Source organism: Enoplosus armatus, chromosome 7 (assembly GCF_043641665.1).
Source record: "Enoplosus armatus isolate fEnoArm2 chromosome 7, fEnoArm2.hap1, whole genome shotgun sequence".
In the NCBI taxonomy this organism is placed as follows: domain Eukaryota; kingdom Metazoa; phylum Chordata; class Actinopteri; order Centrarchiformes; family Enoplosidae; genus Enoplosus; species Enoplosus armatus.
In genome coordinates, this window is record NC_092186.1 from 7,841,073 (window position 1) to 7,854,174 (window position 13,102).

At 42.5% G+C, this 13,102-nt stretch overlaps 2 protein-coding genes across 2 annotated transcripts in view; one reads left to right on the forward strand and one right to left on the reverse strand.

Moving 5' to 3' along the window:
• Positions 1–414: 414 nt before the first annotated feature.
• On the forward strand, positions 415–2,791 carry rasl11b (RAS-like, family 11, member B). Its single transcript, XM_070909147.1, has 4 exons — positions 415–705; positions 798–854; positions 955–1,031; positions 1,586–2,791. Exons 1-4 carry the CDS (start codon positions 591–593, stop codon positions 2,081–2,083), a joined length of 747 nt encoding a protein of 248 aa, XP_070765248.1. The 5' UTR covers positions 415–590; the 3' UTR covers positions 2,084–2,791.
• Positions 2,792–3,736: 945 nt separating this feature from the next.
• Positions 3,737–13,102, reverse strand: part of scfd2 (sec1 family domain containing 2) — an 83,728-nt gene continuing 74,362 nt past the window's right edge. Inside the window, exons 7-9 of the mRNA XM_070909334.1 lie at positions 11,701–11,835; positions 7,723–7,842; positions 3,737–4,185 (exon numbers count right to left, since the gene is read on the reverse strand). Of these exons, the coding sequence (XP_070765435.1) occupies positions 4,093–4,185; positions 7,723–7,842; positions 11,701–11,835 (348 nt within the window). The 3' untranslated portion in view covers positions 3,737–4,092. The remainder of the gene's footprint in view (positions 4,186–7,722; positions 7,843–11,700; positions 11,836–13,102) is intronic.

Below are 13,102 nucleotides of genomic sequence, written 5' to 3' on the forward strand. Positions count from 1 at the left end.
TGAACATAAGAAAAAAAAGGCTGTTGTATTTTCAGGATGTGAATTAACTATTTGTTGTTTACTTATGGGGAAATTGTGATTTTGATGTTTCACTGTAAAATAAGATTCATTTTTGTGAGTTTTATCTTTCTATTACATGATAACCGTCAAGTCGCTGTAAACCAAAAAAAAGAGGCTTTTTTTTCCGTCTCCGCTTCCAAAAGAAAGAAAGGGTGTTTTGTCAGGACACCCAGCTAGAGGTCCCACCTGTTGCAGGCGGATTTCTTGCTTGTGTATAGCTTGCATATCCACGTGTAGGCGGGGGCGCACGAGGGAGGGGGGGGATCACCAGCGCCCAATCAGATGCGACCGCCGCTCGAGCCTTATAAAAGCCGCGAGCTCTTCTCCGACGTCGCATTCACTCGTTGCGCTTCCTCCTCATCCTCTGCACCGAGCTACTGTTGACTTATTTCCTTACTGAGCCACCTCGGGAGTGATACAGGATTAACTTCATCATATTTGTCTGAAGGCTTTGTGACCAGCGACACTAACATTGTTTTGTCGACATTTTGCTTTCTCGGACGGAATTGACAAACGGAAGAAGAAAAAAAATGCGTCTCATCCAAAACATGACGACGATTGCGGAGTATCCAGCACCTGAATACTCGGTCCCCAACCGGGTCATTAAAATGGCTGTGATAGGAGGCAGCGGAGTTGGCAAAACAGGTAAGAAAACGAATAAAAGCCTTACTCACAGCGACTTATTCTGTCTTCTACTCTGTCTTATTGTCTAACATTGTGCTTTTCCTTTATTTCAGCGCTCGTGGTGAGATTCCTAACGAGGCGCTTCATCGGAGACTATGAGAGAAATGCTGGTGAGTAACTGAGCAGTGTCGTGTTTGAGGGTGAAATGAGCTACATTGGCTCTCTAGGACGGTGAAACTAAAATGCGTTTTGTTTCTTCTGCGTGTGCAGGTAATCTGTACTCCAGAGAAGTCCAGGTGGATGGAGAGCAAGTGACCATCCAGGTTCAAGACACTCCTGGTGTGGAGGTAAGATCCTCCTCCTCTCTCTCTCTTTAAAAATCTCAGACAGAAAACAGACATTACAGATTACAGTTTATGTCCTCTGGTCTGACAACACATGGAAATCTGCTTAAAAACTGAGAATAATCCAATACAAAAATATTATAATCTAATTTGCTGTCTGACTGTCAGCATCATCTAAGCCTCTCTTGACTGGGCATCGGTCCAAAACCCAAAGATGAGAGTGTATGTATATTTTCTCATGAAGTAGAGCCCTTCAGTCTGGCTGTCTAATCTCCCATTTAGGCTAATGGATGTCTGAGGCCAGGGTAAATGATACCCTGATCCAGACTCCTCAGTCACCCACACCTCCCTGTTCTGGAGGAGTAACCCTATAGCTCTTGTCTGCCTCAGTCAGCATTCCAGTCATGACTAAAGATCAGTTGCATGAAGTCGGGGAGCGTTTGATCTGGTCTGAATTCTGTTTCATCCTTTAGTTAAGGACAGAAAATGCTTCACATGTTTCTCTGAGTGTGCTGGGTTGTGTTTTAATGTGTCTCCCTCTTTCTTTCCCTTCCCAGCTGACTGATAACGGTATCAGTCTACCGGACCATGTGACCTGCTCCATCCAGTGGGCTGACGCAGTGGTGCTGGTGTACTCTGTGACGGACCGCCGTAGCTTTGATTTGATCGATCAGTTGCACCAGCTGGTTGTTCGTGCTGGCGGCGCCAACATGCCCCCCGTAATCCTTCTGGCCAATAAGGTGGACCTGCTGCACCTGAGGCGGGTCGACTCCGAGCAGGGCCCTTTGCTGGCGGGAACTCTGGGCTGCTCTTTCTATGAAGTGTCTGCCAGCGAGGACTACAGCCAGGTGCACATGGCTTTCCACAGGCTGTGCTGCCAGCTAGCCAAGCAGCCGCCTCCTGCACCCAACTCCTCACACAACGTCGCCAGCGCTGCCACGGAGAAGAAGCGCTCGCCCCTCATCCCCAGGCCAAAGTCTCCCAACATGCAAGACCTGAAGAGGCGCTTCAAGCAAGCACTGTCGGCGAAGGTCAGGACTGTCACCTCTGTGTGAGGAGGACTAGAAGTTGAAAATGGTCCCGGGTGGCCACAGAAAGAAAGAACCATTGAAGGTGGAAAAGAAATGAGGACAGAAGATTCTTGCTTCTCCATTGAAGTCCTGTACCAGTCTGACTGAAGAGGGCAGGGGTGAAACGAACAGTGGTAGGGTCTACACAGCTGTAGGCCGAATCTTTACAGAGGTAATAATGACCTCTAAGTGGGCAGGTGCCTGTCAGGTACCATGTGTGAGGAGGTTCATCTGTTCAGGAGTAGAAATGAGCCCTCAGGTCACAGGAGCAGCCGTGTGAGTCTGACTGAACCACAGACTCTCTGCATAGGAAAGACTGTAAATCAAACTCTCCTGGCAACAGCAGCTCTGAAGGACACTTATTTTTAGCTGTGCTGCCCATTGTGGCGGTTGTTTATTCAGACTGTCACTACATGGCACAGCTAAATGCTGGTAGTATTATACCAGCTAACTGAGCCAGGGGCTCTGTGCAGGTGTGTGTGTGTACTCTCTTGTCTCTTGTATGTCAACACCTGCATATTTGCAGCATCCAGAACCATCATTGTGCATGACGTAATGATGAGAGGAGGAGGGGGGGGGGGGGGGTTGTAGTGGGGCAGCAGACACAGTATGTAGCATGTGGCGGTTATTATCACTGATGCACTTTATAAAAAGGAATAATCCAAAGGGCCTATTGTAATTTATTTGTTACAAATTCACGTTTCGTTCACAATAAAATGATGATGAATTTGACTATGTCTCTGGTTTTTCATTTATCAGTTTGCACTTCAAAACTTTCACTTTCTGGGTCTTATGCGTCTCCACAACACCATGAGAAACAGCACTGCTGCTGTGAAGTGGATGACTCACGCAGAAACAGGTAGTCTGACCTATCTGGGAACAAATGCTTTGATAACAGCATTAATGAATAGCATCGAAGACAATAGAAGCATGACTGTACAGCTGCTTCTCAGGTCTCGAGATCTGTGTACAGCTAAAATTCCTAAATCAATTTAAGAAAAAAAGCTGATGAAATAGCCTGAGCCGACAGCGCCGGAAGAGTTTGTTAGTTTTTTATTAGGATCTCTTCTGAGAATCGCAAGCTCCCAGAAGACGAGGAGAAAATGATATTAAGCACTCTTCCAATAAAACAAAAAGAGCTCAGTTTATTTACAGTCCAGAACTTAATTATTGAATCCTGAATATCCTGTTCCAATCTGTCAGAGGAACCTCAAAATGCAGGATTTACTGGATCACTACACTCCCTGCCTGTGTCTGTTTGACAATGTGGGAGTCTTTTGTGTTCACAATTGATTCAGGTGTGTAGGTGGGTAAAATTACTGAGCTCCAGCCGAGGCGATTCACATTGGAGAGAATAAAGAGCGTATGGGAGAGTGTAGGGGCCCAGGAGGTGAGCACATTGTTGGCCTTAGCAGACAGCGTGAAATGACTTAATTATCCCGCTCTCATTTGTCACCATATGATGTGGCGAGGTGTGAATGGATGCTAACAGAGTGTGTGCTCTTTCCACCACAAGAGCACACCTTCCTTGAGTTCACACACACACACACACACACTCACACGTGGCCTGCTTGTCGAAACAGCTAACAAGCGAGCCTGATGTATTGCATATGCAAACCAAAGACAGCATCACAAGACTGTGTTTGAAAACGAACTGATTTTATTGTATTAACATTTGATGCAAGCAGTACCTGAGTCCTTCTGTTGGGCAGCAAAGAAGGGACATTGACACACAAAAAACAAACATTTTCTTTTCTGTCTCCTACTTTTATATCATTACTTTACAGTTTGCATGAAATCCAACCAGACACACTGACATAAACAGGAGAGGAATGTTGCTTCATCTGCGTATCGTTCCCTTGATTTCCACTCGCAGCTTTTAACAGTGAATCTCATTACTCAAGCTCGGCTCACACCTGACGACGTGTCGAGACAATGGCGACGCATGTGTCTTTCCACGTGTGCATGCGCGCTTTTCCACGTGACGGGCCTTTTTAGACACCGATATCAGGCACCAGCCTTTGGGTGGCGAAGAGCAGCTCGGCGATATCCGTCGGCCTCAGTAATCTGGTGGACAAAACCAGCACCTGGAGCAGAGCAACAATACACTCATTAAGGTTAAAGTGGACCACAGTGTGTAACTCGACACTTATAAATGAAGCAGATGTGAGTGGTGGGGAGAGTAATGTGCAAATTGGCAATCAACAAGGTGCATGAATCAGGTGCCTTGGCAGCTGGTTATTTTGTTAATTTGATTTAATCACTTCCGCCACGGAGGTTTCGCTGTGGGTGGTTTGTTTTCATTGTTTGACTGATTTTCTAGGTGGCGTATTATCTCAAAAAAATCTTTTTGGTAGGTGAAAATCTTTATTCAGACATGAAAGAACCACCACACTGTCAATGCTGGGAAACACTAGTGAGTAAAAGAAGGAAGAGAAGTGTCCTCAGCTCTCTCACGGGCTGCATCACTGACGGATTTTAAAAGTGATATTTCTGTTGAAGCCTTCAATTTTGACGACAGGGAATCCCCGAATACCTTTTCTATCAATTCCATCATTTATTATACTGTATTAATCACTTTCTATACAGTGTATTGCTGAGGTCAGGATGCGTGTGTTATTGTATAAGCTTCATGATGTTCGATTGTGCACAAGAACACAATGCAACATACTGAGTCTCTATGTGAAGCATTTTGCAGGATATTTTTTCATTCATTCATCCATGCCGTTGGCAGAGATGAAAATTAAAAATATAGGGATCGAGTACTCGTCTGATTATTACTGCGATTGTTTTTGTCGCCCAGTAACTTTATTTCACTTTACTTTATTTCACCAGGATAATCCAGTCAGAATCAATGCTGCTTTCCAGGAAGTCCTGGGTACTGATATTGAAAACAAACAATAAAACAATGTAAAAGTGACTTAAGGTGCTTATTCAGTCATGAGAGCAACACCTAAGATTGCCATCACATTTACGTAATAATGTACATGTCTGAAAAGGGCTTTAGAATACATTTGTTACCAACTGGGAATTCAAGCTGTGCAGTCTTTTTTCTATGCAAACTATCGGCACAAACTTTTTACATTCACCTGTCAAGTCAACAGGGGGGTGAGAGTTTGACACTGAAAAAGACAGAGTTTCACTTAAAAAATGAAAATAGATGGAAAGACTGGCAAGGACCCAAGAAATTAGTGGTTGAATTTGATGTGGATACTGGATTATCTTATTTTTTAACAACGCAACATTGAAGATTTTGGGGGTTTCTCATTAACTGCTGCACTTTTTATGAATTAAAAAAAACATATATATCCCATGATTTTCTATCTTTACGTATATTTTGATGCAGATGAAAAACCCTAAGTTACTTTAGTTGAAGTCCTCTCATGTTATATAACAGAGAAGCTCTGTTTCTCTGCAGCGCTGTTGCTTTAACTCTGGGTCAGCAACTAAAATTGGCAAAGCGCCTGTTTGTAGTGGCAGAGTCAGTTTTAGAGGAATTTCGTCCATGTGCAGGACCAAAACTTTGGTCCACAGACATCTGCCATCATGCGTACACACACTTCCTTGTATACAGTATGTTGAGCATGTATGTGCGCGGAGGTCAGTGTGTATGTGTGTGGGCCAGCAGGTTATTGTATAGGCTCGTCTTTATTCAGTTTTCCTGATTACAGATGGAAGGCTTTGATCCTCGCTCAGGCCTTTCATTGCCTCTGGCCTCCTTCTCAAAGCCTTTTATTAAGACAAACCCACATTACCCAGAATGATCTCCCTCTCCTCTCACACAGAGGAAACGCATTCATCTGCATGTTTTGTGCGTCGGTGTGGACTGCATATGTAATCAGCACACAGGCAGACAACACAGCATCTCCTGGATGCAATTACTGTGTTAATACGTGTAAAGATCAGATGGCACTCTCACCTCTACGCCTGATCTGAGCCACCTGTGTATGTAGGTCAGCGTTTATGTTCGTTCACTCAGTCGCATTCTTGCCTGGGCCAGTCTGAGATCTGTCTGAAGGTGGTCAGTCAGTACACCTTCCCTCCGAGGGCCACCGAGTCTCTCCTCATCTTTATCTCTGATTGTTTGATGTTTTATGGCTCAATTCAATTCGATGTCAGTTAAATTCAGTAAACTCCATTTTCATGTTTGGTTTACAGGGTTAAGCGTTTGGCAGTTTGCCATTTCTAAAGGAACGTGAATGCTTTTGGAGAAAAGTTTAATGAGTCATCAGCAGCAACATGCACCTTCCTACACGCTGCTTGTGATAGAATAACAAAGATTTGTGAAGTGGATATTGACGATTCACCCACACATAATCTGCATCTGCAATGTTTTCAATTGATACATCAATAATATATCCATCTGGAAGGTAAAGTAGAAGGAACTTGGGTTAGAGATGCACTTTGTTGTCTACTGGTTGACTGAGCCAGAGCTCCATTAGCGAAATGTTTCACAGTGTATTTGTATTTTCATTTATCTGAATGTTCATTCATTGGAATCAAAGCCTTCTAATAAACAGCAGCCTTTCACACAACCTTCAACTTAAACTCCATCGTCTCTATCGTTCCAACATTACTATTTTACTATTGCAGGTAAAAGGTCTTTAAAACGTACTTACAAATATAGAATCATAGTGAGTAAGTACATAAGGGTAAAGAATCATAACTGCATTATCACCAAAATGTACACAAAGTATTAAAAGTAAAAGTAATAATTATGCAGGGCGAATTACCCCTCTCAATGTTGTATAATACTGGATTATTTTTACTGATGCATTAATATGTAAGCCGCATTTTAATGTTGCTAATATTTAGTAGTCGTACCTTTTTTTTGTATATATAGACAAAATCAACAGTCTATGTATGTAAATAGTGACTGAACAGGCTCAGGCAGAAGCAAGATGCTTATATATGCCTAACCTACATATATTAACCATTGTTCATACTGTTGTGTATTTATATCTTAAATTATATTTTAATATTTTTGAATTTGATCATCTGTTTTATGTGTACGTAAAATCTAAAGGAACAAGTAACTATAGCTGTCAAATGAATGGAGTTGAAAACATAATATTTCTATCTGAAAAGTAGTGGAGTAGAGATAGCGCACAAAGGAATACAAATACTTGTAAATCACAAGTACCTCAAAATGAGTTACCACCACAACGCAACACAGTATATGCAGGGATAAGCAATATCAAAATACACCTAGTTTCAGTTTATATCTTAAAGCACTGAACTGCATTACAACTAAGTGTAAAAGTCAGAAAAGTTTAAAAGTTATATCAAGATTACTTCATATTTATATATTTTCAGTATTACTTTAATATATGTTTTCTGTTAAAACGACAACATACAGTAAAACTACTTTTAGTGCTCATCTCTGAGCTGAGTGCACCCTACTGCTTAAATTATCCACTAACTGCTTTCAGAGGGGCCTAAAACATGAAAGTACAGTCAAGTCTTGCACAGATTCAGTAAAAGCTTTTCTAGTTTCTTAGCTTACATCAACCCCACAGGCCTTTTACTCCGTGCAGTTAGTGCAGACAGAGTTGGAAGAGTGAGAGAATATATAAGGGAAACTCAATGATTATGCAGAAATGTGCAGACTCTTGCCCACTCACCTGGGTCCCTGGTTTGTGAGTGGCAACAATCTCTTTGATGAGACGAAGCTCTGAGGGCGTGACTCCACCAACCAGGAAGAGGAAGAGCAGAGGGTTGTCGCTGGGATGTGGACGACTCACCTGGAGTTAAGACGGGACATTGTGATTGGTCAGTGTATTTGAAAGGCCATATAAGGTGTCGATTCTGTTCCTGATTATAAAACAGTCAATGTGATCAACAAACCCGCTCTGTCCAGGGAACACTTAATCATTTCCTCTTCATATTATCATCTGTGGTTGTCTCTGTGTCTTGATGCTGAGTCACTGCTCAGCTGGACGCTTGTCTGATATTGTGGTGATGAGAGTGGACTCTACCAGGACACAACTCCAAACAAGGCTCAGTGGCTGATGTCTTCTCACCCCGGTGTTATGATGGCTGACACGTGGACATGTAAGCAGGCGTACACACACACACACACACACACACACACACACACACACACACGCTCTAATACAACACATGCAGACACACAAACAACATGTTCCCCATCGCCTGTGTCAGAAAGCTCTCACAGACTCACTCAAACATTTGCTAGTACAGCATGAAGCTGCATTAACTGTCTCTAAAAGACACATTTTAACAGCAGGGTAAAGTCTGGTGTTTCTGCTGAGCGTGATTGGTTGTCTGGGGAATAATGGCTTTGTGTTATTGGCTCAGCGAGCAGCAGTCAGGACACGTCTGCCGCCTGTGAATGCTAACCGAGCAATCAAAGCTGCAGGGGGCGGACCCGAGGCGAGGGTGGCTGTACACGTGAAGCTCCAGCAGGCTGGGGTGAAGCATGGCAAGGATGATTCAACATGTGTTTTGCGGGAAAAAATGTGAGAACAAATGTTTTCTAGTGTGTTCTTCTCATGTTATATTTTGTTGTATGTTTTCAAGACGGATTCCGTGGCACCACATGCATGTTCGCTGTATCTGAAGACACACTGCAGCTCCATGTGTCTGAACCATGTGTGCTGCCATGCGGGTGGACAGGGAGGGAGGAAGGGGATTATGGAAGTGAGTAGAGATGAGGTGTGAATGTCCTGATGATAAAATACATCCACAGGCTTTCTTAGAGACGCCGCTCACTCAATAAAAATTCTTTTAAAATATCAAGCTGCTGGCAGGGAGCTGCTTTTGTCTAAGGCGGGACATCTACTCTACTAGTGGTTCTTAACTGGTTCAGCGTGAGGATCCAGATTTTCTCTCATCCATCAGGTCTCGCTGCACACATAGATCATCTTAGAACACATTCAGATGATTTTCATTCATCCACTCTGACTGCCTGTCAGTGGATTCAAACCAACGACTTTTTGTTGTGAGGAGTCAACAAACAAACAAACAAACCAAAAATAAATAAAAGTGAATTTCCAGAACGGCTATTTTAGTACTGTTTCCCACCTTCAAGTGAGTAGCAGTGCTATGACATGCAACTGCAAGTGCCAACCTCCAGGTCTGAGAAGTGAAGCCAATGTGGAAGTGCCTTAAATCTGCATTCTTTCTAATGGCCCACAGGGGGCGAAGATAAGTCCGATAGTATAGAAGTCTATGACAAAATGGCCGTATTTCTCACTTGATTACCTCAGTAAACATTTTCCTAATGAGTTTATGGTCTCAATCACTAGTTTCAAATCTTCTTCAACATAGCATGATGTTCATCTTGTAAATTATGTTCCCATTCAGAGTAAAATAAATGATGAAGCAGAGTGTGCTTTAGGGTGTGGCTACCTTGTGATTGACAAGTCAGCATTCGGCTGCACTAAAAGATACTCTAGAAGTCAACTGTTCATTTCTGGTAAGTATATTTACATGCTAACTTTGTAAGCAGCTACTTCACACATCGTAGCCAGGAGCCAGATGCAGTCAGGTATAGGTGGGCGTGCAGAGTGCATCTCTACCCTCTTGTCCAAATATGGTCCCCTCTGGTTCCAAAAAACCAAGATGGCGACACCTTGTTCATCCTCTGACTGTAGCATTTTTTCATTTCATAAAAATGAAAAGTGAAATAAAACCTAAATAAATTGTAACACATTTAAGTTTATTCAGGCTACTAAAACTATTTTTAAAGCATGACTTGTAACTTTGCCTGATAAAAAGAATGGGGCAATACAACAGCTCAACCCTGGCCAGTACCTCACTGCATTGTCAGTAAAAAACCAAGTTGAATATATTCTGTGGCAAATAACAAATTGTATTTAAAACATATATTTGGTTGCTGGTGTTAGTCAGAGCAGGAGCCAGATCTCCTGTACAACTGGGACTCTGTCTAAACAAAGACTAAACATGGGAGACCACCAGACACAAACTCGCACGTACACCCTTTGGTTACAGGCTATGACAGATAAAGCAACAGCGCACAAGCTCTCACTTGGTCATGGTCCAGACAGCGGGATCCAGTGTGTATAATAATACAAACTGCAGAGCACACAGTAGGCCCTGTGGTTAAAAATAGAAGTTTTATTGGGTTGTTTTATTGTATAAAGGGTGTACACTGTGCTCCTATACAATGCTCCAAGTTCAGGTTTATAGCTTTAGTCTGTCTGAGTTGGTGGTTCGTGGGCCAAGTTTCTTAATTTGTGTAAAACCAGGCCACAGTTACACAACCAGTCTAATTCCTCCCCCTGGGTAATCATCAGTTTAAGCAGGCCCAGATGTGGGAAAATCAGACTGCAGATAGTGATCTGCTCTGCGGTGGATATACATTACCCGCAAGGCCAAAACTATGTGTTTGTTGGAGAAAAACATTTGGCCAAAATATTAACATAACCCAAAAATCCAGGTCTTTGTGTCGCCCTCTGAAGCTGTAAAAGAATGAATGAATATCTAAATGAATGATTGGAAGAATGAGCCAATTGATAATCAATCAAGCAGCTTATTAACAACAAATTGTCTATAATTACTGCACACAATTTTCCACTCTCTTCCAATCCAACTGCACTGTTTTAAAAGGTGACATTTTGGTTAAAATGGATTAACATGGAATTAAGGGGTTTCTTGTTATTGAAATACTGTGACAGACTATCTGTTTCTCTTCCAGTGTTTCTGTTCCTGTTAAGCTCGTGCTCCTCGTGTACCTGGACCACATGGGGCTGGTGTCATCTGAGGATTACATTTCTAAATTTCTAAATCGAAAGTCAAACCTTTAATGGGTCAGATGATTACAGATGTCTGATTATTTCTTTGCCTTTAATAATGTTTGTGAGCGCTGATTTATGACGCAGTTTACATTTCTGCTGGTAACTTATGAACCATGAGGGTCAGAAGGAAAATTGTCTTTTGTCTGGATCCCTCGGGTCAAGACAGGCCTCCTCAAACGAGCTACGAACAGCGCCACCACTTGGCCAATTATCCAGGCCAAGTAATTGCTGGTGCGCCAACAGTGGGGGCTGTTGGGCCCATGTAGTGAAGCAAACTGTGCTTTGTAAATGTGAAATGAAAAGAAGCAGCTGGAAACTCCATGTGGAGACACGTGGCTGTTTGACCTATAAAGTGTGATCGTTGTGCAAATGGTCTCTGTACTAGTGTTTTTCTTTCAGCTCCTGACTGCAGGATCAGTAACTGTATTCCGTGACAATTTTTGCAATTATTTGTGCAGTGATGATTATAGAACAGGCCGAGTGAAATGTTAAGGCTTTTGATCTGTTGGTCAAATTACTGTAAGAAGTGTGGAACATCTGTGTGTAAGGGTAGGATTGTGGTTAGGAAGAATTAAAAGTGGTGGGTAAATAGTTACATAGGGTTTAAGTGGCCTACTAGAGTAAACACTGCATACTGTGAGTGCAGACATGAGAAACTCACTCAGCAAATTGTCAAATCAGGTCAAGTTCAAGCAATAGAAGAAGGCACCTCATTGTTTACAGCAGGTAGATGGCAAAGGTAGGTTTAAGATGATGTGACAGAGCTGACCCCATTACATAAAAATGGTTGTGTGTGTGTGATTGTGAGCAATGTCTGACCTTCATGAACATGCTGAAGCCGGTCTTGAGCAGGTCCGTGAGACCTCCGGACATGTGCTCGATGTCGGGACATTCAAGTCTGTCAGGGTGGAAGACTTCCTCCAGGATCTGCCGCAGGAAAGGACGATAGGTCGCCTGCAAAACACCAAACAACAAACTTGAACACCATATTTAGCTAACACCCAAAAATACCCCCACAGACATCACAGCTTTTATATTTATAGATGTGTCAAGTGTGATGTTCTTCAGTAAACAATCTGCCTATGAATATGTGTGTAAATGTGATTGAAGAGCTGTGTGTTTTCCACAGAGAGCCCTTCTTTTAGCCTCTGCATGTTTATGTGAATGGTCGTGGGTGTGAGAGACAGTGGAGTTATAAACAGCTCTGGCGAGAGGAGCTTGATCACTGCTGCAATCAGGATGGAAAAAATACCCTGCACTGTTCGATGTGGCTAAAAACAGCACCTAAAAGGGAGAGAATCAACACCTGCCAGTGTTGTGTCTGAAAACACCTTTCCCTCAATGGTACCAACAAAACTATCCAAACCACCATTATGTCACAATTGTGATACTAGTCAGTCAGTATTTCTTCAGCACATTGAAAAACAGTCACAGCAAGGTCTGTGTATTTTTTAGCCATGTGGTGGCGTGCCTCTAGGGATGGAAATCTCGCTCAGTCGGTCCACCAGTTTGGTCCAAACTGAAATATCTCATCAACTATTAGACGATTCCCATGAAATTCTGTACAGACATTCATGTTCTGTGATAATATATCGTACTGACTTTTCCCCTAGTGCCACCATGAGGTTCACATCGGTGTTTTGGCTCAATGTCTCAACAACTAGTCTTGAATGACAACTTAGTTTACCCTTGTACCTGTCTTGTGCTAATTAGCCAATGTTAGCATTCTAACATGCTAAACTGAGATGGTGAACATGGCAGACATTATACCTGCTAAACATCACCATGTAAGTATAGTCATTGTGAGCATGTTAGCATTTAGCTCAAAGCACCGCTGTGTCTAAGCAGCTGCTAACATGGCTGTAGACTCTTGTTTTCCCAGCAATAGAAGATGTTAAGGCCGTGTTGACGAATGCTGAAGGTCGGCCATATTTGAGCTTAGATTTGATTAAGCTGAGTGTGTACATGCTGGTAAAAAACAGTCTTTTTTTAAAAAACTTTTCCTATGAACATAAACATATTGACACCGTCACATGAACATAACCTGCTTCTCCAAAACAGTCAACAGCACCTGGCTCACGTTTCCATAGTTATGAGCAGCTTAGCTTTCACAAGCACAATATTTCATTATTCTTCCTGGTAATTTTTACAGTGAAAAACTGGACTTTCCATAAAATGTTGATGTCCTTGAAGGAGCTGAGCCTCAACTAAAGCCTCATAA

Bases quoted from the DNA above. Each gene is read 5' to 3' on its own strand.
- rasl11b (XM_070909147.1), top strand. From the start codon at position 591: ATGCGTCTCATCCAAAACATGACGACGATTGCGGAGTATCCAGCACCT. The intron at 706-797 runs GTAAGAAAACGA...CCTTTATTTCAG, and splicing joins CAGCGGAGTTGGCAAAACAG to CGCTCGTGGTGAGATTCCTA. The intron at 1,032-1,585 runs GTAAGATCCTCC...TTCCCTTCCCAG, and splicing joins AAGACACTCCTGGTGTGGAG to CTGACTGATAACGGTATCAG.